Source organism: Gopherus flavomarginatus, chromosome 4 (assembly GCF_025201925.1).
Source record: "Gopherus flavomarginatus isolate rGopFla2 chromosome 4, rGopFla2.mat.asm, whole genome shotgun sequence".
Taxonomy (NCBI): domain Eukaryota; kingdom Metazoa; phylum Chordata; order Testudines; family Testudinidae; genus Gopherus; species Gopherus flavomarginatus.
This window is the reverse complement of record NC_066620.1, coordinates 127206609-127232886: the sequence shown is the minus strand read 5'-3', so window position 1 is coordinate 127232886 and position 26278 is coordinate 127206609. Positions and strand designations below refer to the sequence as shown.

The window sequence follows — 26278 nt, the reverse complement described above, 5'->3', positions numbered from 1 at the left end:
TGGTGAGTACAGACTCAATTTCCCTGAAGTAAAGAAAAACTCCAACAGGTCTTAAAAGAAAGCTTTATATAAAAAGAAAGAAAAATAAGTACAAATGTTCTCTCTGTATTGAGATAATACAACACAGGGTCAATTGCTTAAAAGAATATTGAATAAACAGCCTTATTCAAAAAGAATACAAATCAAAGCACTCCAGCACTTATATTCATGCAAATACCAAAGAAAAGAAACCATAGAACTTACTATCTGATCTCTTTGTCCTTACACTTAGAAACAGAAGAATAGAAAGTAGAACTACTTCTCCAAAGCTCAGAGCAAGCAGGCAGCCAGAAAACAAAGACAAAAACACTCAATTCCCTCCACCCAAAGTTGAAAAAATCCGGTTTCCTGATTGGTCCTCTGGTCAGGTGCTTCAGGTGAAAGAGACATTAACCCTTAGCTATCTGTTTATGACAGTCCTGAACCACTTCTTTCTCCACAGAGGACTGGTCACCTTCTCCTCACACTGTGCTGCCCAGTGCAGCAGTCTGGGAGCTGACCTTGTTTGTGAAGACAGAGGGAAAAAAATCATTGAGTACATTAGCTTTTTCCACATCCTCTGTCACTAGGTTGCCTCCCTCATTCAATAAGGGGCCCACACTTTCCTTGGCTTTCTTCTTGTTGCTAACATACCTGAAGAAATCCTTATTGTTATCTTAACATCTCTTGCTAGCGCAACTCCAAGTGTGATTTGGTCTTCCTGATTTCACTCTTGCATGCCTGAGCAATATTTTTATACTCCTTCCTGGTAATTTGTCCAGTCTTCCACTTCTTGTAAGCTTCTTCTTTGCATTTAAGATCAGCAAGTATTTCACTGTTAAGCCAAGCTGATCGCCTGCCATATTTACTATTCTTTCTACACATCGGGATGTTTTTTTCCTGCAGCCTCAATAAGGATTCTTTAAAATACAGCCGGCTCTCCTGGACTCGTTTCCCCCTCATGTTATTCTCCCAGGAGATCCTGCCCATCAGCTCCCTGAGGGAGTCAAAGTCTGCTACTACTTTCAGGTAGTTTATTCATAAAAGGAGAAAATCCTTTGATATACAATATTGACACACATATATCTATATCTTTTTGTAAAATAGTGAGTGATTATTATGAAATTTAGTTCCTAATTACACAGTTTAAATATTACCAAGCAGAGTGTGTGTAATTACCACTTTCATGGTTTAAACCTAGGCCCTTTGGTACTGAACACACAGACCTTTACCACTACAGCAACTCTTCTGGGCCATGGCTATGTTTGTAATTAAGTACATTGTGGGGGGTTTTATCTGCCTTCAGCAATCTGCAACAAGGGACCCCTGATCAGTTCATAGACACCACATTGTTATCCCGCATTCAAGTCAATGTTACCTCCCATCTTTGTGGCCTCACAGCATGGTGCTGTTTCAGTATGAGCGCTTAGCATTCTGCTCAATCACTGCTCTGTATGCATTCTGGGATTTTTTCGTGCTGTGAATTGTGAGACTTAGCGTCAAACGCTTTAATTCTCAAGATGCCTCTTGTTTTCATCCCCTCATCCTTCTTATGTTTGCAAACCAGCAGCATTTTCAAAGCAAGTTCTGCCAGAAAGGCAGCATGGGGGAAATTGGCTAATGCTGCACTTCTTATGATGATGAATGTAGCCAGGCAGCCGCATGCATACCTACAGTTGTGCAATGAGCTCAGAATCAGGAATACAAGGGCACCACCTGAGGAGGAGGAGGCTGATACTGAGCAGAACTTTAGAGCCCTGGCCTGCCCAATTGCAGGCATACCCCTGTCTACTTAGAAAGGGGAGAATGCCACCAGTGGCACTTTCTCCAGCTGACCAGCTTCATTGATGTACGGAAATCTAGAAGTGAAACAAGTCAGCTCTCTGTAGAAGCTGCCAGGGAAAAGTAGGCCAGCAGAGCCAGGAGCCACCCACACAGACAGCTCCTGCCCCTGTGAATCATTCCCCAGGGGGTGAGAGTTCTCACCCCAAGCCTTGGCATCCTTTAAGAGACAACATATGTAAAACAGAAGTGATTGCATTTTATTATAATATTTTTTTCCTGCTGGGAAAGCAGTTTTTATTAGCACTTCACTTTTACAAATACAACACAGAACTGTGCCAGATTAACTTAATATGTGTGTGTATGTTTGGGAAAAGATACGAAGACATCTCTACATATAAAACAATACGTCTAGGTCTTCCAAGAACAATGGTGTAAGTAGCAGGCTCCCATTATAGAAAACTGAAATACTGATTTAAGGGACAAATGTCCAGTGAAGAGAGGCCCTTGTCTGTGTATTCTCAACTGTGCAAGTTGCTACTTTGAGCGGGGCGCTATTGTGCAGCCTTCCTGGCCAGATCCAGTTTGGCGTTGCAAAATGGAACTAAACACACATCGTCACAACATAGCGTTAAGGGACTGACAAATTCACAGAAGAGGGGAACTTCAGAGATAAAAGATGATGCTCCACTCTTCATTCACCTTAGTGAGCTAGAGCAGCAGGAAGAGGTCAACACCTCAGAACTGTAGATTAAATTATGTAAACTGAGATACCTGAACACAAACGGAGGAAACCTCAGAATTCCCTTGTGGTAAGGACAGATATCAGACAATTACAATGATTAAGACAAGGTCTTATTTGATACTTCAGTCAAAAAGGCAACAACCTTGTAATAAAAAAGGTGAATACGTGCCATTTTAAGTTAGTTGTGACAATAGAGGACACATTCCCTTTGTCAAAGCAAGTTACACAATTTCCTCTGCAAGATTCCCAAAGATATGCCTCACCAACTGACTCAGGATAGAACTCATGGAATCATGACAAGAGCAATAGTTGCCATTAGCCACCCCAGACACAAATTCCTGTTTCTTCTTTCCCTGGGTCAGTGTATCTTGGAGCAGTCAGTCCTTTTCAGGCAAATTACAGTCATCCTTTGACAGTAATAGACGTGTCCTTGCATAGTCCAGTTTAAATGGAAAGCTGAACGATTCAAATGCAGAGATGGTCAAAGCTGCAAGGCAGGTTTCTAAACTGGAGCACTGTGGATAAATTGGTAACCCCCTTATCAGCATTTGTACAACAGTAGTTTACGTGGCACCCATTGTTGTGGGATCTTAAAAGAATTAATATGAGACATTCAAAATCCCAATAATAGAGACTAAACAACATGCTCCTCTGCTGCCAGCCTCCCTATGACTATCATGGCTACGTCTGGGAGCTACTGGCTGTTGCAGACATTTTTCATTTAAAAATTTTAGTACAGCATCAGTGACTACTCCTTCTACAGCACCAAAATCAACATTATAGTGCTTCAAAGCCTTCACTTTCTTGCTCGTTTCTGATAGGGGATAGTATGAGAAATTGGAAGCCAAAAGAAATTTGAAAATGCTGTGAAAGGGGTAACAGATAGAATGGAATGTTTCATGCAACCTTCTCTGTGGTATTGCTACTGTGATTCCATGGATTTCCTTTTATCTATTTCTGAACTTATTGGCAGTGTTACCAGCTGCCCTGTTCTTACCATGTTATGGGACAGGGCGGAAGGCCTGAGCAATTCTCTCTCTACTCTTCTCAAGTTTGGATACCTTAGTTAAGTGCCTTAATTTCTTTCACACACAATAATCCTTATTTATTTGTTTGTTTGTTTGATTGCCAAGAAAACATAGGGACTTAATTTTCAGCACGCACCAGGGGCCTGATGTTCACACTGGGTAATGACAAGAACAAGCAGTTATTGTTCAAATTCTACTATTCATGTCAACAGTGCTAAATGTTTTTCCCTCAGTTCTGGAATTCCATTCCCACAGCCTTTTTCCCAGTCTTGCTTTGAGCTTGATGTGGTGAGATGTTTTCAAATGATTCCTACATGGCATATGATACTTGAGTCTGTGGGTGCTAGCTGGGAGCTGATCTTACCACATGATGGAAAGGAGAGAATAACTCAAAGGTGCAGCACTAGCAGGCTGCTGATGGACTAAAGGTGTTACAAGGGTGTGGGTGCAGTAGAGTCAGCCTTGTTATTAACTTCATTTTCACAGCTTACAGGTTGAAAAAGGGGGTGCATAGCAAAAGGGAGTGAGGAGGAAAGCCAGACTAAAAACTGATGTTCACTTCTGCAGTCTGCATTTGCTTTGGACCACGTTAGAGTTGCGTGTGCACAAAAGGCGCACACATACTTTTCAAAAAGGCCATGGGAAAAGCCGTGCTCTTTTTTGAAAGGCTGGCAACCCCAGAGTTGGTTTGGCAGTGGAAGAGAACTGCAGGCTACCTTGGAAACAAAGAAGGAATGACACTGTCAAATAATCTCAGGGCTCAACTGGAGCATGACCTTTGACTCAAATTCTCTTTTGTAAAACTTGAAAGTGTTCACTGCAAGATAAATCAAATACTGCAGTAGCATCAAATGGGGGATTCAGAGCTCGCAGCATTTTAAATTATCTTCCTGTTTTGTAATGGATGTGTAGCATTTTAGGCCAGGCTTGACATGAGTAGTGGACATAGATGAGGCCTTATTTCTTGGATGACAGGAATAGGGAGGAAAATGAATCAGCAGGCTGGAAACAGAATGTCTGTAGCAGCTAAGATAAAGAGGGACACCCATTTCAAATGGACAAAATAACAACACACTGGGATATCTAATGTTTAAAGTTTCTGGGTCCAGGGACGGATGCTGCAGTGTTCCCACTTCTGCAGTTTGTGATAACAGATCAAAACGGTTGAAAATACAGCAACTGTCTGCCCACCAAAACACAAGTGCACCTCATGTGTGTGGGGGAGGGTTTGAGTCACACAAGAGTGAGGCCAACCATGCAATGTTATCAATCTTATCTACATGTATTATCCCTCTAGTTACTATAAGTGGCTGTTGAAGGGGCGGGGGTTGCAGAATTGTCTTGTGGTTGAGGTTGCAGTAAGCTTGCCTTGGGGAGTGGGGTGCCAGTTCTTTTGAATGTCAAAGGTGCTAATCCTAGGTGGAGGGAAGGAGAATGGTGGACCCTGGTATAGGCGGGAGGGGAGAATGGGGACAGAGAGCCCAAACCCCCTGGCCTGGAGAGGAGAGAAGAATGAGGGTTTGCAGTGGTCCTGAAATAGGGGGGAATAGAGGGGTGGCTTGTGGAAGGTAATGGAGGAATGTAAGGCCCCATTGGTGTGTGCAATGCCCTCAGCCTAGGGAAGCAATTCAAACCGCAGGATCACACATTTCATCTCCATTTGTCCCATCCTATATTTCCTCCAGGAACTGCTGCTTCTATTTTAGAGCTCATTATTTCTTCTTTGTTGCTCTGGAAGTGGAACTGGAGGATGTACAGGAAGGTTATTCACTGGGGGCAGAATTTCAGAAAGAACTGACACTGAAATCAAGTGCATAGATTAGTATTTTTGTAGTCGTGACACTAGAAGTCCCAGTTAAGATTCAGAGCCCCATTGTGCTAGGCATTGTACATATACACACTAGGAGTCGGTCCCTACTCTTAGGTGTTTACACTCTAAATAGGTGGGGCACAGTGTCACAGGCACCTCTCCTCACTGCAGGTGTCGCCTCCCTTCCTGGCTGCTCTAGGGATTAGCTCTTTCTGCCTAACACCCTCTTCTTGCACTTCCCCCGTCTGTGTCTTTCTCTCTCACTCTGCGGCCCTCTCTTGTGTCTCAGGTGCTGCCATGCCTCATCTTTGCAGCTTAGCCCTCTGGCCAAATCACAAGAGTCCTCCCCTTCCAGGGTAATATCTACGTCTTCCTCACCATTCCAGACAGGTCTTAAGTCCACTGCCTGGCTGGTCCACTCCCTTAGTGGCTAGGACACATGGTCCCAAACAGCCTCCAAGTTCACTGCCCAGATTGTGCCACTCACTCAGTGGCTGGTAGGGGACCCCTCTACTCTGGGTTCTAATCCAGGGGCCTATTTCCAGCCGTGAAGGCCTGGACAACCACAAACCTTCCTGCCACCCCCCTGGACTACCTCCTGCCTTCTAGCCCACATACAGAGAGCCTCACATTTTGGTCACCATCCTAGAGTCCAAGTGACTAGGCTTTACAATGAGTAAGTGTATAGATGGGATCAGGCAACCCCGTATTAGACTACAGATAGAACAGTCCTTCTGACATACTTGCACAGGGACACTGAACCCATTTAATCACAGACCCTAATCCCTTCCCTGGCCTGCCTCCACAACAGCCTTCCATGCCATTCCACACAAGACTGAGTCAGAGACTTACTCCACAGGCCACCTCCTGGCCACTCTGCCAGCACCTCCCCTGCTTTGGGGCTTAAATAGTTTAGCAGGCCTGTACACTAGGCTAAATTTCACTCACTTAAGGACAAAAAATATATATATATTGCAGAGTTTGCTCCATTTTGACAGTAAATAGAACAAACTGCCCAACCTCCTCAACCTGTTTGTTGTCCAGGGTCTTCTCGAAATCTTGTCCTCTCTTAGCTTTTGTGACTCAGTCCTCTTCCCTCTCCAGTCACTCCGTCATTCAGAAGATTCTCTTCATCAACTCGCCAACTGTCTGTGGGGATTTCACAGGGCTCTGTCCTGGGTCCCCTCCTCTTCTCCCTCTATACCTTGGCACTGAGCTGTTTTATTTTCCCTGTTCAGAATTAGCATAGCAGGAAGGCTAGTCTTGTTAGCCATGTAGTCGTTTCTTGTGCTTTGCTGAATTAGCATCTGTATTTGGAGGGGTTAGTGGGATTTAATCTTGATAACAAAAAGCGTTGAAAGTTGTATCTCCTTTCTGCTTATGTTCTTATATTGGCCCACAGTATTCCTTTTGACAATTCTACTGACAATACTTCTTTTTCAAATTTTATAAAATTCACTAGACTTTAAACCTCCAACAACTACATTGAATTTTGGTCTTTTTTAAGAATTACATTTTCTAGCAATGGCACAGCTGTTGAATGAGACTAGGAGAGCTGGCACTTGGGTATTTTACAACATCAGCTTAGTCCCACTGAGAGAAGACACCATCAAAATTTGATCTGGCCTTTGAGATTAAAAGCCCAGTAGCTAGTCAATAGACTACTTATTGATATTCTAAACTTAAGAAGGAGAACAGACAAAGTAAACTTACATAACCCCTTTGCGCAGACAGCATTCGAAAGCAGCACCATGCACATGGGACTATTGTGACTCACACAAACAGGGACGACTATCCAGCATTGAATGCAAAGGGCTGAAAATGCCACAATATCAGTCATTTTGCAGAAGACTGCAGAACAAAATGGGTAATAGAGGTAAAACCTATGTATGACATTTAAGGCCTGCCAGAAAGCAATGATTCCATCTCACCAAAAATGTCAAGGTTTTGAAATGCCGTTTCCATTCCAATGAGGAAAGGAAATGAATAATCAATATTTTTCATGAAAAGTTTATGAGAGACAAAGAGAGAGACCCCAACATAACCAATAGCCCATCTAGTACTTCGACCATACATGTGGGATGTGGAAAACACAGGCCTGCAAATCTGAGTTTCCTATTTGCTAAGTGATTGCCTTAACCACCAGAGCAAAAAAAAAAAAAAATTCAACTGGCTCTAATGACAATGAAGAGTCTTTCTTCCTAGGGTAAGTCAGTTTTTAGGACACTTAACTATGGATATCAAATTTGTTAATTAAGACACACTAGTTGGGTGGGAAGGAATTAATGGGTGCAGGGTTTCCAGGTTCAACAACTAGTAAAATTAGGCCAAATTCATTGGCTTAATGTAAAGTTTTGCTTGGGCTTTTCAGACTGTATCTGAGAATTGTGTGAAGAGGAGGGACACAGGTCAACCCAAGCTAGCCCAAATCCTCCTAAAGGTTCACTTTCATAATGAAACCTAAGAACAGATATGTCCTGGTTACTGGTTTCATTATAAAGGCTTTGCCTCGGTTTACATGAGACTTGATAACATTGTGAAAGACCCGATTCCTTTCCATTGATGCCAGCACTTCACATCTCACTGTAATTCTATGGTGTGACTAGATTTGATCTGCTTGGACATGTTTATGGTTCTGTACATTAGCTGTACAGATATTGAAAAGCCTCACCTTAATCATTTCCTCATAGGAAAGGAAGAAAATATTGAAGTCATCCCAGTGTGTATACCTCCCTATGACATAGTCAAACCATAAGCTTCCCATAAACAAACCAAGAAACAGACGTTAATTAATGATCTGACCACTGCCTATTCCATGAGCTATCAGTGGGATGTTTGGGTTTATAAACTGGACTGGATGGACACTGTGAACTAATTGGCTGATTTCAGCTAATGTAATTATCTTTCCAAATTTAATTACACTCATGTTGGGATTACAAAACCTTTTTCCCCAGTCAGATCCCAAAATGCCACACCCAAGCCTGCTGTAAATATTAATGTAAAAATGAAAATACAAAATATGTACTAGGTATTCAAAAAGACTCTGCCATTCATCTTTCACACTCTTTCTCTCCCACCCTGTCTCTTCCCCCATTCTGTTTTTCCATCCTCCCTTTCTTTTCTCTCTTTTCCCCTTTCTGAAGCAGGATTTCAAACAATATCTCCACTTCACCCCCTTGCAAGCCATGGCCACCAAGGAAAATTGTTACCAAAGTTCCAGTCAGTCACATTTATGCAATCCCACTGATAACAGAAGATTACACAGGGGTGTGGGAGATCATAATTTGATTTGAAGAAACTTCATTCCACTTGAATGCTAATAAATACAGTTTAGTGCTTAAGTCTCTGACTGAGTTTACAGTGGTAGCAGTTATTAAAACATAAAGCAGAACTTATCTGTAAACTGAGTATATGAAAAAAAAAATTGAGACACAAATAAAACTCCCACAATACTATTTTTCCAGTAATTTTTCTGAGTAAAACTGCAATCTCAAACTCAGATATCAGGTCGTAGCATCACCAGAATAAATTTTACAATAAAGTACTTTTCCCAGAAATTCTCGTCTAATTTTACAATGTTTGTGAATGACATTTCCTTTTATCATAACAGCCTACACCTGGAAGATGCATCAGGGCCTAACGTTGGGACTGTGGGGCAGTAAGAAGGTCAATCAGCCAATTATACTGAAACCAGGACATAATCCATTTTATTATGTACTGTAAGAACTTCTTGATTTATCAGAGATGTCCTGGAACCACGTGGGTTACAGCTGATAAATTTGTTCCAAAATCTATGGGTATCCAAAGCATTCTAATGAGAAACTCTTACACAGCAAAGGATTAAATCTGAATTTAAAGTTTTGCAGGAAATGGATAAGCGGTTGTACACTAAATAAAAGTTCTGTAGTCTTTACATTATGGGAAACTAGCATGAATAGCTGCTCTTTGGCCTTGAGGGGCAAACGAAGGCAGGAATTATTGCAAAACTTCAAAGACGATTTCAAAGGCTCACTGAAACACTCAGCCAAACCCTTCATCCCCAGAGGGAGAGATTATAAACACCACCTTAAATTGAATATCCAAATCAGGGAGTGTTCCTCACCAAAAAGGAATAAGCTCCGGGGAAAGCCAGCTTTGAGGATTTTTTAAGATTCGCTGGGCACCAGGGGGAAAGTTTCAACGCCAAGACACATTTTCAGAAAGCAATGAAGAAACAGAAAATTAAAAACCATCATGGGCACATTTTTTATTATGAATTTATCAAACATTTTTTCCAGGTTTGAGGGCTGGTTGCAGGGGTGGGTAGACACTGAATTTGCTGGAGTAAAGTGCGAGAGCCCATTTGGGTATGCTGACGCACTCTGGGATGAGGCGGAAGAGGCAGGTCAGCCCTGGCATCAGCATCATGAGAATATTGCGCACCGATACGTAGTTGTAGACGGGTTTCCCATCCACATCACGGAAGCGGTAGCGGCGGGCGAGGTCTGGGGTGAGCACCACCTTGCCGCTGAGGCACATGATGGCGGGATCGGACGCCAGGCCCACTACGCACTTGCCACTCACTTCGGGGCTCTCCGAATTGCCAATCATCTTCTGCAGCAGCACATCCCACGAGCCTGAGCCCTCGGCTTCCTTCAGCACCGCCTCAGTGCGGACAAGGCCTGGCCACAGTGTCACGCAGGCCACGCTGTAGGGGCGCAGCTCGACGGCACAGTCAGCAGCCAGGCGGTCACAGGCGGCCTTGCCCACACCATAGGGCACGTTGAACATGTAGCGCAGACCGCCGGGCGAGGAGATGAAGACGATGAGGCCGTGCCCGGCCGGCACCATGAGGCGGGCGGCGTAACGGGCACAGAGGTAGTGGCCCCGCAGACCTGCATTGTTGATCAGGTCCCAGAGGGTGGCCGGGCTCTCCCAGAAGGGCAGCCCCCGCTGGGCGCCGATGGCATCCACCCCGGAGAAGGCGTTGGCTACCAGCACGTCCAGCCGCCCGCCCTCCGCCTGCTGCAGCCGCTCGAACAGCGCCGCCACCTCCTCCTCCCGCGACGAGTCGCACACCACGGGCACGCAGCGCCCGCCCCGGGCCGACACCTCCTCCGCCGCCCGGAGCAGCTGCTCCCGGTGCCGGGCCGTGATGTACACGGTGGCGCCCGCCTCCGACAGCTGCAGCGCGATGCCCTTCCCTAGGCCCCGCGAGGCGCCGGTCACCAGGCACACCTGGCCCGCGAGCCGCCCGCCACTGGACATGCCGCCGCTGGCGCGGGAGGGCGCTGCCCGGAGTCGGCCGAGAGTCGGTGCGGCTGCACCGCAAAGCAGGGAGAGCTGCGGCCGCTGAAGCCCGGTTTAATCCCGCCTCTCCCGCGATGGAGCCAGGGACGCGCCGGAAGTTTCCAGCTCAGACAAGCCTCCCTCGCCTACAGCTAAACGCCGACCTGCCCCGCTGACACAAGGGGAGCGGCCCCTGCGCTGGAGACACCGCTTGGCTCAGGCCAGGCCCGTTCCCCCTGGCGCCGGAGCACGGCTGGGGGCTGCTGGGATCAGCCCTCCGCTATCCCCCCTTCCCTGGCCGCACGGGGATGGGACAATAAGGCTCCGAGTCAAAGTCCAGCCACCCAGAGCTCCTTGCAGGAGCACTACCCCCCCACCCCCGGCCCCACCCTAGCTGCGCCGTCACACCACGAGTGAATACTCAGACCTTGAAACCCCCGCATTAGGAAAGGCTCTATAGGCAGCACTGGAACGCACCCAACACTTTGAAAGGAGTGACAGATTTGAGTTAATCCTCTACTATTTTACTACAGCTTCTGAGCTCCACCTTTGACATTTTTTTTTTTCTGCAACACTAATTCATGTGAAAAGCTGGAGAGGAAATAGAAGCAGCAGCTCCAGGTATATAGTGCATGACCATGTGACACAATTTCTCATCTCAAAGACAACATCATGGATCTAGGAGAACAAGAACTTTGCAATTGTTAAGGCAGTTAACAATTACACAGATACACTAGCCCTATAGGGTTGCTCCTATACAGAAAGGGTGGTTATTAGAATAGATACTAATAAAAACTGGTAGAAGAGTAAATAAGAGCCTTGGTAAGCCATACAGCAGTAACACATTACAGTTAAAACCTTGTGGTACTATTGCCACTCAGGAGCAAGTCACTATACTCTTCCATACTCCAGTAAATTGACCAGATTCCCCACTTTATTATGGTACACGGCTAACATAAGGCCCAACCTTATATCCCTGCAGGGTATAGAGTACACAACCATGAAGCCGATAAATAGTTACTAAAAAATTAACAGGACAAACTTATTTTTTTGGCAAGGTATAATTAAAAATGCTGAAAAATATTAACACATTATAAATAAGATGATTGAAAAGCTGTCTAAATGCATTTAAAGTTTCACATCCACGGAGTTCCAGAGAAAAGTAGTAAATAGGCCACCCTTTAAGGAATCCTCTCTGCTGTGAACAGTTGAGAAGCCTGGCAGCGAACCTTTAAAAGAAAATTAGATGCATTCAGAGAACAAAAAATACACTTAACATTTACCTTATGTAATTCTGAGCATTAAGTAATTTCAAAACAGTATTATAAATTAGTTTAAAAAAATTATACGTATTAAATAACTGTAACCTGAGTTAAGGTTACCTATTTCTTTCCATTATAAACCTTGCTTGCAGTTGCTTATAACTTTACCAAACTTTAGACATTCACGCTGAAGTTTTTCCATGCTGGGTGTGTCTACCTTAGGCTGAGGGTTTAAATTTCAACTGAAAGAATGAGATTAGGGAAGTAGTTATTTTGCCTATACTAAAAAATTCATATAACCATTTTGTTGAGAAGCTCTAGCACCTCCATGTGGAGGGGGGCACCTGGTGTCAAAGAAGTGCCTTTTGTTAAGGGTGATTGCCCAAAAAGTTCACCCCAAATTTGGCCAAGTTATAAGCCACTGAAAAATTTGTTTGGATGTGCTCAGCAGAGGCCTATTAGAGTTCTAATCGATGGAGCACTGCATCACTAATGGTCTGGATGATGGGATGGATTGCACCCTCAGCAAGTTCATGGATGAGACTAAGCTAGGGGGAGAGGTAGATATGCTGGAGGGTAGGGAAAGGGTCCAGAGTGACCTAAACAAATTGGAGGACTGGGCCAAAAGAAATCTGATAAGGTTCAAAAAGCTCAAGTGCAGAGTTCTGCACTTAGGATGGAAGAATCCCAGGCACTGCTACAGGCTGGGGACCAACTGGCTAAGTGGCAGTTCTGCAGAAAAGAACCCGGGGATTACAGTGGACGAAAAGCTGAATATGAGTCAGCAGTGTGCCCTTGTTGCCAAGAAGGCTAACGGCATACTGGGCTGCATTACTAGGAGCACTGCCAGCACATCGAAGGAAGTGATTGTTCCCCTCTATTCGGCACTGGTTAGGCAACATGTGGAGTACTGCATCCAGTTTTGTGTCCCCTCCCCCCCCCCAAGGATGTGGACAAATTGGGGAGAGTCCAGCAGAGGGCAACAAAAATGATTAGGAGGCTGGGGCACATGACTTATGAGGAGACCCTGAGGGAACTGGGCTTACTTAGTCCGCAGAAGAGAAAGGTGAAGGGGAATTTGAAAGCAACCTTCAACTACCTGAAGGGGGGTTCCAAAGAGGATGGAGCTAGGCTGTTCTCAGTGGTGGCAAATGACAGAAGGAGGAGCAATGGTCTCAAGTTGCAGTGGGGGAGGTCTAGGTTGGATATTAGGAAAAACTATTTCACTAGGAGGATGGTAAAGCAGTGGAATGGGTTACCTAGGGAGGTGGTGAAATCTCCATCCTTAGAGGTTTTTAAGGCCTGGCTTGACAAAGCCTGGGCTGAGTTGATCTAGTTGGGGATTGGTCCTGCTTTGAGCAGGGGGCTGGACTAGATCTAGATGACCTCCTGAGGTCTCTCCCAACCCTAATCTTCTATGATTTGTACTGAAGGAGGAGAAAACAACCTGACTGGAAATCAGAGGGGCAGGGGAATGGTAGGACTTAAAGGGTGAAGAGCAACAGAGGGGGAGGGGGAAAGGGACAGACAGGAGATACAGGGGGAAAACAGTCTAGTCTAACCACTGAGTACACTCCCCTCCAGAACCAGGAAGTGAACTTAGGTGTCATAAGACTATATTTCTCTGCTCTCGGCCAATACCAGCGTGAAACAGGCTGGTGATGTGTCTCTCATCCCCCACTGGTTTACATATAAAACAACAACATATTGCTACAGCCTTAATCTTAGTGTAAACAAGATCTAATTAAATTCTCTTGACAGTTTCAGGTGGGTCTGGTATTCTTTGTTTCTGAGAAGAGCTCAGTATTCTTTTCGAGAAAATGCTGTATACATGTAAAATATTATGTACATACACAAAGTTGCAAGCTTCACAAAACTGATGTAGGAAACTGTTTTTAAGAATAGTAGAATTAGTATATATATTTTGGTCGTGAATATTTCTTTAATTAGAATTACAAGAACTTGAACCACATGAGTATAAGAATGTGTATTATTGTGTTTTGAAGATCTTACTTTTATCTGAAGAATAAACAGATGGGTGTTTTGTTTTGGGGTGTTTTGCTGGAGTGTGAGGTGGAGAAATATGAAAAAAAGATCACAACACATCCAGATTATCAACTGTATATATCCAGAGTGGTTAAGACAAAAGATTAATTCTATTATGTTTCTGTGTATAGAAACTTTTCTGGAATACTTACAACTTTCTCCTCTGGTGAGAGCTTGCCATCTACAGCCACTATTTGGTACTGTTTATCTTTTAAACTACCCACAAATTTCCGAAGTAGTTTGAGACTGGTATCATCATTGCTTTGTTTTAACAGTTTCTGCATTTCTTGGGATGGACATCCTGGGTCAAATATTAGTAAACATAATGTTCTATTCTTCCTCTCTTCTATTCCAACAATAGTACGGCTATGCCCTAATTTCAAAACAAAATAATGACAGTAAAAACTCGCATAAGATACTAGGACGTCTTTTATCCCTTTATTGCTACAAGTAAAAAATGATAACATTTTATTTAACAAGCTATTTGCCAATGAAAAGTTTATATCAACCAGTTCAAACCCCAAATCTGGCCTTGAGTTGACTAACAATTTTAATCTGATGGGAATTTTATTTTATATATTTCTCTTACTTATAACAAATAAGATTAACAGGAAATAAATTGGGAAACTTCCTGCATACAGGGATGAAGGAGGCAGAGAATATGAAATGTCATTTGAAATAATACCATGTTATACAAATATAATAAAATTCTATACAAGAGATCAAGAAACTAGTACAGATTATGCTGACCTTGGTGCTGTATGTAGATAGGTGGTTTGGGGGTACACACAACCTTTGTACCACCTTCTCTGTTTGAAGAATAGTAGCTCAAAACCCATTCAAATAAACGAGGGTGTGTACCCAAGGGGCCAGTTGGCTTGTGAAAGTCAATGATTTGACACCTACAGGAGATTTAAGATGAAAACTCAGAGTATTATAGTAAGTCCAGGTTTTTTCTTTGAATGGTTTGTACTGTCTAGTCTTTATTCTGTAATGTCAGATACACTTATCACTGCCTTTACACAAATAGTACTAGCAGTAGTTTCATAATTGCGTGGAACCAGAAACAGACCACAGACCCTGCTGGTCTGGAATGGCCTGATGACAGTTCAGCCAGATACCTTCATATTATGCTTAATTTTTTTTTTAAAACTAGAGCAAAAGCTATACTTGAGAAGCAATGTGATTTCTATTGCCCAAAACTGTGAAAAAAAAATCCCTTCAGTTACAAATGTTCTATTCTTAGTCTCAGCACAAATTTGGGGAGTTTATGAAAATCCTTTCACCTTCACCTTGAGTTATCCAAAGTGGCAGGAATACATCATATTTTAAGTTTGAGTAGTAAATTGAGACACACGCAAATCAATAACTGCACTTAAAACTTTTTTCATAAGACTAGACTTCCATTAGGAAGTGGCTGTGAAAGTTTTAATAAATGTGAAGCTTTACTTAAAGTGAGTTTTATGCATAGGCAGTATGGAATTTTACTAAGGCCTTGTCTACCCTGCCACTTATGTCGATGTAAGTTACGTTGCTCGGGGGTATTAAAAAACCACACACCCTTAAGCCATGTATCTCACATAGACTTAATGCACCGCATTATGTTAGCGGGAGAAGCTCTCCCGTCGACATAGCTTCCATCTCTCATTGAGGTAGATTAATTGCATTGATGGGAGAGCACTCTCCCATCAACTTATTGTGTCTTCACCAGACTGCTAAATCGATGCCGCTGCATTGATAGTGGTGCCCATTTAGCGCCGTAGTGAAGACATCCTCTAAGTTCTAAGCTGAATAACTGCCTGCAGTTCTATGCAGATTCACAAATTGTGTGGTGCTTTAACTAAGGACTTCTCTATACCACAAAATTAGGTCAATTTAACTTAGGTCTCCCTACAGTCACCTCAGTAATTCAATTGGCTGTTGGTGTCCATACTACCCTCCTTTTGCTGGTGAAGCGTATCCTCACCAGGAGCACTTGCACCAACTGAATTGGGGCACTGACAGCCGCAAAGGGCTCACACCTGGAACCTCCATGCACCTAAGGGTGACAGCTCCCAGCTGTGAGCTTAGTACTGGGCTCAATTTCACAGCCGTAAGATTGACATTCTCATCAATTTCATGCTGTTATTGTCTCTGCTCCACAGGGCTCTCAGCCTGGACAGCCTGGTTTCCACCTGGGAGCTTTGCAGAGAGCTTTGGCTCTCAGTGCAGGGCAGCCTGGCTCACAGCTGTAGCTGTGAAATTGACAAACTGTAAGCCCTCCACTGGGCTCAATTTCACAGCATGGTGCCTACCAGCCTGAAATTGACATTCTTGTCAATTTCACAGCTACAGCTGTGAGCCCCAAAAGCCACTTTAAAGGAACACAGTGTCTACAGGGACACTGTGTAGCCCTAACTACACCAACATAAGGGCTATGCCTCTTGTGGAGGTGGGGTTATGAAGTCGGTGTAGTAGGGCATTTACATCGGCGGGAACAAGGCTGTAGTGTGTACGCTGACATAATTAGGTCAACGTAAGTTGCCTTATGTCACCCTAACTCTGTAGTCTACACTAAACTTCAGTCTTATGTGCATTTAAAGATCAGTCAAGTTTAAAGCCAATGAAGTTGCATAAGTTATACAGCTCCAAAAGCAGAGTGCCTGGTTCTCACTCTCATGGAAAGGAATTTAAAATAAGAAACCAATGGCCTAAATTGGTTTGAGTGTGCAGATATACAAAACATAGCACATGTATAGGCTAAGGATTTTGGCATCTCCACCACCTTCAAAGCTGATGTGATGTGAAGAGAACAGACAGAAGTGTGGTCAATTATTAGCTCCGTAATTATAAAATTAGACAAGCAATACAGTGTACTATTGTGTTACTGCTCAATATGTTTAGTTTGGAACTGAAAACATCCCTTATTTTTAAAACATTATTGAAAATCTTCACGTACTTTAATCTGAGACTGGTTAACAGAGAATAAATTTCACATGCTCCTATCCATGCCTTGGTACCATGTAATCTATTGTTGAAGTGAGATGCTCCTTGAGGATCAAAACCTTCTTTCCAAGCATCTTCAATCATGGACTGAATTTTTGGAATACAAGGAATTAAAGTAATATCTGAAACAAAAAAAGCAACATTAATCTTGCTGATCTCATAAACTGAAGCAGTCTCTTATTGCAAAAAATGCAACTAAGGGTATGACTTCACTACCGGACGGATCAGCAGGCAGCGATAGATCCAGTGGGGATCGATTTACCATGTCTAGTCTAGACGCGATAGATCTACTTACCACAGCGTCTTCACTAAGTCTGTCAACTTCAGCTACCTTATTCACGTAGCTGAAGCTGCGTAACTTAGATTGATCCCCCCCCACCCAGTGTAGACCAGGCCATAATCTTAATCAGTGTTTCATTTATAAAAACAGAAATGATAGATAATAAAAAAGCCTTAATGTGTTACAAAATACATTTATCTTTTTAGCTCTTTACTCTAAAATATTAATTTCAGTTGTGTCTCCTTCAGTATTCAGTCTTCTTGTCTCAAATTTGTTCCTGAAAATTTGTAGAATATCTGCTAACGATAAAGAAAGTATTTCATAGATATCACTAACCTATTAAGTATCGCAAAAAGTTTACACTCCCTGATTTCTAATTAATCAGAATGTTGTATGCAGAAGTTAACATTCAAAATGGTAACTCACTGTACATACCTCTCAAACAGTCATTATACATGCCATTGCTCAATAACGAAGAAAGCAGCATTTGAAAGTTCCTGTAGCCACAACCCCAACCTTTGTCTCCCAAAGATGAGTGGAAGTGATCCACTCCTGTAGAAAGCCATACACGTCTTACATCTTTGATTTCATTTTGATAGTACCTGCAAAGTGCTTCAATGACTCCTAAAAGATAGGATATAAATATTAAGCCTACACAATGCACAAGTTAATATTCTGTAGGGGCAGGTTCTCTTTATCTAGGAGCAGGTTGAGAGATCAAAAAGACAACACAGGTCAGAACTGATGAATGAGCATATAGCAGTCAGTTAAATCATGAACTTAGGTCATGTACAGACAGACAATCTGGCCATTTCATTTCTCTCCCACCCACCTAACTTGATGAATCAACATACTTCTGATATATTTTAAAAATCTGGCTGAGCTTTTCTGTTGCAGCCACATCAAGTGCCTTTTCTAAGATCAATATAGCATCATTGCATGAAAATATAACAGCATATGTATAATTGGTAAATTGTGAACTACAGAAATGATACAAGAGATGTGACTAACTACCACTAATTACGTGACAAGTAATTCCAACAGACAATGCTAACACTCTATCCCCATTATGTTATCCCTTTTCAACCATGAACATCCTTATGGATACTATCGGTAATCCTCCCTCACTTCTTCCAGACCCTCATTTTTTTAAGGCAGTCCTTGAACAATTACTCACCAAGCAACATCCCCCAAAGTAATGTTCAAGAAAACAATGGCATAGAATTCAAACGTTCAAAAATTAGAAAAGTCACTCATTGTGGTGTGCCAAGTCTTTCCTTGCTGCATAACAATAATTTTCTTGGAAGTAGCTTTGCATTCATTTAAGTGCCTCATTTGTTGTTCTGCCACAAACATTACCCCTTAAAGTTTAAAAAGCATTGCAGTTCATCTTTAAGGTCTCAAATTTTTAAGACTAAGTTGTTAATTCCAATTAATACAGGTGGAATTAAAAGCTAAATTTTAACTATCGAGGCCTGAATTGAAGTTTCTGTAAGCACTAGTTGCTAACTATAGCTGAGGTAACAAAACCTTGAACTCTGGTTTTGGCAGGTAAATAAAATGAATGGATTTTCAATGCCTTTTTAAAAGGCACTGGTAATTTTTAGTACACTTAACATACTGAACGTAGTTTAGGATCTAAACTTTAGCATATTAAATGCTAACTGCATTAGGTACTAAGTAAACATCTACCACTGAAGAATCTTTTCCTGGGCCCTCCAATTAGGAGAGTTGAAGTTGTCACCAAAAGAATCACTGCTAGAAAACAAAAGTTGCCAGTAGGATAAACTTTCAGTGGCATAAAATGCAAGGAAGTGTTAAGGAAAAAAATACAGCTGAGTATAAAATAAGCCATTCTGGTACCATGTTGCTGTCTTTTCGCTATCATTGGTACATACTGTAACCATGCCACTGAGCAAGCACTACACTGTCTTCAGGAGAAAGTGAACGTTATTGGTGATGGAAGGTTAAATAAAGAACCTTACGGAATTAGCTGAGACCCTGCTAAACATAAACAGAAATGTAAATGACTCAACCTCAAAAAAAAGACCTGAAAATGTAGGGGAAACCCTATTAGATCATGCGTAATCCAGACAAGCAGGCAGAGGGCCAAATGGACAGACCAGATAGCTAGATTCCAAATTTTTAGGGCCATCGATCGCAGAAAGATGGGAACAAACAAGTCAGGAATGTGCTGGGCTTTACCTAATTAATAGCTAGTACAAATATCTAGGGATATCCAACAGCTCTGAATTAAGGCTGAATATTTCTCTATCTAGCTCAGGTTCTCGACCTGCGGCCCAATCAGCATAGAACTGTGACCCACGTGACATCCTCAGGGCTATGTAGGTAGTATTAGATGCGGCCCACAATGGTAAATAGGTTTAGAACCACCGGTCTAACTAAATACATGGAACAGAAACTGAGGTGAGCTACATAGTAGTAACTAGACAGAATGAGAAGACCAACTACATGAGTAACAACAAGAGCATATTAGGCATAGCTGCAGTCATAGCAATGCCATCACCACAACTTTTGGTCTCTATCAATCTGAGCCGAAAAGATGAAAGGATCCATGCTCCTCCAACAACACAGGTTAAATACTGACCCGAGGTCTTTGTTTTCCCATCATCTACTCCAAAAGCCAAAGATTCCATCATGTCAGCTTTTCTTTTATGATATTCAGAAGGCTGCATCCTTCCCCTAGCTACTTCCCTTTCCATATTCTTTAGTGACTGCTGCTTGTAGCCTCCAGCACTATCCAATCCATATTGTCTCTGTTGAGCACAAAATATGAATAATTTTAATGGGCTTCTTCCTGCTGATTATCATTGTGAATAAAAAAGAATGCAATTAACAGGTATTGTTCTGAACAAATTTACAATGATTTGGAAATGCTCTTAACATGGAACTAATTCTGCCATGTGGCATTTTGTGCTCTACTGCAGCTATGTCAAGCTTGAACTGATAACACCAGTCTGCCAGAAAGCACCTTTCTAAGTAAGTGTTTGAGTATTATTGGACTCTAGCATACAAAAATAAATTGCAACACATGAACATTATTACTGAAATTTTTATGCTGATTTAAATTCATAAAGCCTACCATTGTTATGAGCTTTTACTGAATTTGGACCTCTCAAACTTCCATTCTCAGAGGAGTTAATTTTACATTCATACTTCATTATGTGACAGCTACTATACAGAGACATGACATAGCCACTTAATGCAAATAAATAAAATTAAATAATAATAATACTTAACATGTATCTAGTGCTTTGCATGATCAAAGCACTGTATAGATATTTAACTAATTAATTTTCAAAATATCCTTGGGAAATGATTCACATTTCACAGTTGGGGAAAATGAGACAAAAGTGAAATGACCTGCCCCAAAGGCCACACATCAAGTCAGTGGCAAAGCCAAAATTAGAACCTAGTACCTCCTGACTCCCGAACTGCCCATTTCTCCAAGACCACATTACCTTTCCACAAAGGCAACTATGAATCTCATCATGACTTAGAGACTTCCTAACAGAAGCATTTTCCCCAGCTTATTCATTTTTAGTGAGATTCTGACAAAGGTCAATCAGCCAATCAAAACAGTTGAGCTTTTTTCTTCTTATATACTCAAATTTCATTGGTCAAAAATATGTTAACGGTGATGTGGTAATGACTGTAGCAATGAAGTATGACCTGCTGATAGAGCTGCTTGACTAGAGTTTTTTGAGTTAGATACATGGTAGCTATGTTTATCCCACTCTAAGCCAGAGCTTGACTGCTTTTTATTATATTGCTAGTCATGTATTATAATTTATTCTTACACTATAGATAAGAAAAGCATGACTTTCTCTTTATATGGTACAAAATGCACTGCGCCTATAGTACATCACATCTGGGATACTACCAAATTTAATCATTTCATTCATTGCACAATATTTATCACAGAGATACATAACTATGAAAAGCAAGACTATTTTATCAGTCATGGAGAAGGGCTCCAAGTTTCACCTTACTCAAATTAATCTGAATTATAATATGAAGTTATCAAAACAAAAATAATCTAAGTTTCTATTATAGCTGTTCAGTTTGTTATTACTGAATTGCTAGCAAATTGTGTCATAGGAAATTACCAGGCAAAATATGTGAAAAACAGCAAGATACAACAGCAAGATACAAATAAAGAGTTATGTGAAGATGCTATAGTGAGAATGCACAAAACACAACTCCAAGATACTCAGTTTGTGGTTGCAAAATTTTTCAGTGGTACCGTTTGGATGCCATGGAAAAAATGTACAGTACCCGGAGTTTTTGGAATTCTTCTCTTTCTTCTAATCCTTGCTGTCTGTCTTCTTCATTCTGGAGCTGCTGAGCCAGTTCCAAATCACTTAAACGTCCACCTGCATTTATATCTACTGGTATCATATTAAAAGAAGAGAAGATGCATGCACGTTTCAATAGGTTGACATAAATATATATATATTTACCTATAGCAATGTGCTTGCATAGACATAGCTGGGTAGAGGATTAAATAGTGAATGCTAAGATTAAAATGTTTGCTTTCTGTATACTGACAACAAAAGAATTAAAGCAGACATTAGGCTGTGTGTAGAGTTCATTTTTGAGGAACTGAGTGGGTATGCCCTGGACAGCTGTATAGTGAACTGTAAGGGACTCTTGTGAAGCTAAGGCATCTGTGGATTTGGGTTATGTCTGGATGATAAAGCATGTGAACTGAATTTGTCTGGAAGTTAACTAGTGTTTCCTTGTTTTTTAGTGATTGCATTGACAGGAAATACATTTGAGTGAACTTAACTGTAGGATAACTCTTTTTGGGAAGAATTCCCCTATTTTACTAAGTTATTAACAAAAAACTTTAAACAGAATTGGTGTAGGTGTGATCTGATGCTATGGAGGATTACGGGCACTGTTACCTGACAAGCAGCACTTGTAAATGCTACCAAGAAGGCATCTTCTATGTCTGAAAAAAATTCTCTTTTAGTTTGCTAGAGAGGAGCCCCAGTCTGTTGGACTTTACTAGTTCCAAAAGACCAGGACTCCCACAGACAAACTTTATCAGATCCATGACAGGTTGGGTGGCATGGACTGAAAGCGAGAAACAAGAAACCTGGTGTCAGGGACTGAATGGGAATCTGTTAGAAAGCTACAGAGCTAGGGAACCAGAGAGGCCCACATAAGAGGACAGAAGTAACTGGTCAGTCAGCACCAGCTCCTACTCTTGGCAGAAAAGAACTGTGACTTTACCATAGGAAACCTATGTATGTGAAATTTAGAGTGTGTGTATTTGGACTGATATGTTCTAGGGAGTTGGAAAAAACATGAGGTAAACAAGGCTAGTTTTTTTAAGTGTCTCATAATAAATGCTTTAATTTTCCCTAATATGTACACTACATCTGTTTAGTGGTTCCATAAAAAAATAAATTGTGATGGTTTGCAGTAAGTGTAGTTTGTGAAAGTGACCTGTAAAAGGGAATTACAGGATTTTATCTCTCGCTTATTGACTAAAGTTTAGTGTAACCTTAAGTTCAGCGTTGATAGTGGCATCTGCCTAATAAAGTAAAAATTTTTCTCGTACAAACTTAGACAAATGCTTGAGAAGTTCAAACTATCTTTTTCTTGATTTGCTTTGGTACCCATAAATAAATATAAATGAAGTATAATACCAAGTTTTCATGTACCTTCTGAAAAGCGGTGCTCTTCTAAGTGCAAGTCCACATGTTCCTGGAGAATCTGACAGTTTGCACAGACAAGATCACACATTGGACATTCATATAGCTGTTGTCCATTTCCTGTATTTAAAGAAGAACTGATGAACAATGCTATTCTTTGGTATTTCATATGAAAAAAAAATAGTTGACAGTATACACCATATTCTGAGAGGGATATTCAAGCTGACAACAGTGATTAATTTTGTATTGACAACAAAATAATTTCCTACTAGATAACCCAATGAACTGTACAGAGTAATTATACTTAAAATGGATTTATATATAATTTGTATGTTAAGAAAATTAAACTCTTCCCATTTAAGCTATGACAAGTCTGTTGGTGGAAGGATTCTCTTTTTTTCTATCAAATAACTGTTCATCAAGAATAATATCCTGCCCCATTTAACTTAATGATCAGAATTTGTTACCAATTCTTCATTTCAGAGAGAGAATGTTTAGCTTGAAACATCCATTCAAAGGCAAAAGAAAGAAATGTCTGCTGTCAAGGGAAAAACCCATGTTTCCAAAATAACAAGTGTCCAGCCCTACAGTTGTGAAACCAACATGCAAAGGAAAAACAAATCAGTTGGTAATTTTTCTGCTTTATTATGTATAAAAGAGGTGGGAAGTTTTACCTATCACTACCCAAAAGAGATTTTTCCTGCTTATTTTTTTTTAAGCTTAGAAATATAAAATATATTATGATTGCCTACTGTTTTTGCTAAAGATCTCCTTGGAGGACCAGAAGACTGGAATGGGGAATTGCTTATTTCATTTACATATACAGGATACTGTGATGAATCTTTAACAATGAACTTTTCTTATAACTTTTAATCACTTCTTTTTATTTTAATGTGTTGTTAAAACCAAAAATAGTTTTACAGAGTGACAAAAATTCACTTTCCTTTCTCAATTCTCTTTCTTGGGACATACTCAATGTATATGAGAATTAATAAATGGAGCACTGTTTTTACAGGAAAATGGCGATGAGTGATGCTCACCATGAGTAAAAATTCATAACTGTTAGAGACAAGGCCTTTTATGCTCCATGGACCTACATTCAGCAACAAAGGTACGCAGCACTTTAAAATTCTAGAAGGGCTTCTTTTAAGTGTGTGTGTCTGTGTCTAAAATTAATGGAAGATGTACTCATCTTATACACAAATCAGCATAGTTGTGCCTCCCCCATCTTATTTTTATTAAATTCTAGCATTTAATGTTGTCATGTTTTCATTTTTTTTCCAATGCCACAAATTTTTGTAGTAATGGTATACAACTACTGTAGAATTTGTCAGGAGTGAAGCTGCAGGTTTAGATAGTTTAGAAGGGGCTATTGTGGAAGCATGGAATACAGTTCGGAACTGTGAGATACGCACATTAGAGGAATGTTTCTGCTGGAATGATCTACAATTTAATAGTTAATGTTGATATTTAAAGAGTCATCTTCAAGTGTGAGAAAGACACTAAGATTGATGGGACACACTCGGTTCATTTTTCAAGGCAACCTTTGCTCCTATAAGGGCTAAAAATAACTTAGAAAAAAAAAGACAAAAATGAAAGCTAAATTCTGAAGCTCATATCTACATCAAGGGATGGATTATATGGCAAATCCTGAAGCCATGAAAGAACTGGCTACATAAGACCTTGAAACGCTTACAGCTCCCACTGCTCACTGTACTCTCAAACATCAGATTGAGATATACAGAGTTGGAGCTATTGACTGGACATTGGAATATACGTAAAATGTTACTTTATAACAGATAAATGTATCACTGTTCCTTAGGACAGCTTTCTAAAACTGAAGACAATAATGTACTGCAGTCACTCCAAACACTCTTAGAAGAATCATTTCCTGGCTGAGATGCCAGGACTAAACATATTTGAAGCTACAAGAAACTGAATATTGGTGTTCAGAATAGAACTCCATTTCAACTTTTAACTACAGCATAGCATTTTGACTATACTAAAATTAAGACTAGGGTTCCTGGATGCTCAGTCTTCACCTTTGTCCCTTCTCTCTTCCAGGCTCATGCAGGACACTGCATCCACTCCTATAGCTTTCCCAGCTCTCTTCCTCAAGCTGAATGCCTTTTTCATCTCAAGCATTAAGTGTGCAGGAATAGCTTGATAGTTTCCAGTCAAGTATGTCACTTTACTTTGTCAACTTCTGGATCTTTTTTATGTCTTTAGTTTATACACCAAATAGAAAGGTAATTTAATCTGTCACACAAAAATCCTTATCCTTTGTTGCCACTATTTTAAATATCACATTTTTGCATGGCTAAGTAGTACCATAACCCCAGTAAGTGTTGTACTTAGTATTCGGATACATACACATCACCCATAGCCAGCCTTCAAACAGTCATGCCCATGCTTAGCTTTAGGCATCATGGTGCCTTCAGCCATAGTTAAGCAGATGCAGGAGTACCGGGTAGGGGAGCCTGTCTTGCGTGAGCTGATTAACTGCTAAGAGCTTGTCTACACTTGGGGCGGTGTGTAGGCTACACGTAGCTACACCTGGCACGGTAAGGCAGGCAACATCCACACTTCCCCAAGCCGCAGGGCAAGGCTCTGGCAGCGGGGCACTACTCTGCTAGATAGCCACGGGGGCGGCACGGCTCGGGCGCGTAGCGAGCCGTGTGTACAGGAGGGCTGGGGTGCATGGGTCTCTCTGCCTCACCGGCTGTCCATACCCGTGCTGGGGCGTGCGGAGCCGGGCTAGGAGCAGATCTACCCGGGACACGGAGCCCCACAGGCTGCCTGAGAAGAGACCCAGCAGAACAGGGGGACCCGCCCGCACTCACCCGGGGCCGGCGGGTCCAGGAGGTGGCCGTGCCGGGACCTCACGTGCGCCTCCACCTGGCGGCCCGAGGCGCCGGTCTCCCCGCAGAAAGGACACTGGGGCGGGCCGCCAGTGGGGGCGGGGCCCGGCTCGGGGTGCGCGCTGTCCACGTGAGCGCGCAGCTCGTCGTAGCCGGGCGCGGAGAAGGAGCAGAGCGGGCAGCGGGACTCGCACTCCAGGTGCGCGCGCAGCAGGTGGCGCCGCATCTCCGGCTCCGTGCGCAGCGCCTGGCCGCACAGCTCGCACAGCAGCATGGCGCGGGCAGGCCAGGGACCGGGACAACGGCCGCTGATCACCGCTTCCCCTCTTCACCGGCAGGTTTCATTTCTGCTTCAAAAGCGCAGCGCATGCGCTGTAGGAGTCGTTCAGCCGCCTCACGTCATGACATCACTAGAACCATCACTTTATCCCTGGTCCCGAGAACTTCCGGTTTGAGGGGGTCAAGTTGTTTTTTTTCTCCCGTCTGCTACCTAGGCCCGCCCCTCA

General features: G+C 42.0%; 2 protein-coding genes across 5 annotated transcripts; both read right to left on the bottom strand.

Annotated features, from left to right (window-relative positions):
• Window positions 1–9604: 9604 nt before the first annotated feature.
• On the bottom strand, window positions 9605–11140 carry DHRS1 (dehydrogenase/reductase 1). The gene has a single exon (XM_050949836.1). It carries the CDS (start codon window positions 10628–10630, stop codon window positions 9644–9646), a length of 987 nt encoding a protein of 328 aa, XP_050805793.1. The 5' UTR covers window positions 10631–11140; the 3' UTR covers window positions 9605–9643.
• A 190-nt stretch (window positions 11141–11330) lies between these two features.
• Window positions 11331–26053, bottom strand: ZUP1 (zinc finger containing ubiquitin peptidase 1). 4 transcript variants are annotated; one of them, XM_050949714.1, is made up of 10 exons: window positions 25755–26053; window positions 22921–23031; window positions 21524–21636; window positions 19833–20001; window positions 17660–17848; window positions 16898–17066; window positions 14710–14861; window positions 14112–14332; window positions 13927–13974; window positions 11331–11880 (listed from the first exon to the last, which is right to left on the bottom strand). In XM_050949714.1, the coding sequence occupies exons 1-10, from the start codon at window positions 26044–26046 to the stop codon at window positions 11833–11835; spliced, it is 1512 nt and encodes a 503-aa protein (XP_050805671.1). In that variant the 5' UTR covers window positions 26047–26053; the 3' UTR covers window positions 11331–11832. The 4 variants fall into 4 exon arrangements, with proteins under 4 accessions (XP_050805671.1, XP_050805672.1, XP_050805673.1 ...); XM_050949715.1 differs by having other exon boundaries at window positions 21524–21633; XM_050949716.1 differs by lacking the exon at window positions 13927–13974.
• Window positions 26054–26278: the final 225 nt, after the last annotated feature.

Coding starts and splice junctions, on each gene's coding strand:
- DHRS1 (XM_050949836.1), bottom strand. CDS start 10,630: ATGTCCAGTGGCGGGCGGCTCGCGGGCCAGGTGTGCCTGGTGACCGGC.
- ZUP1 (XM_050949714.1), bottom strand. CDS start 26,046: ATGCTGCTGTGCGAGCTGTGCGGCCAGGCGCTGCGCACGGAGCCGGAG. Junction 17,849..19,832: donor TGGGAAAACAAAGACCTCGG/GTCAGTATTTAA, acceptor CCTATCTTTTAG/GAGTCATTGAAGCACTTTGC. Junction 11,881..13,926: donor TGTTTATTCTTCAGATAAAA/GTAAGATCTTCA, acceptor TTTCTTTTAAAG/GTTCGCTGCCAGGCTTCTCA.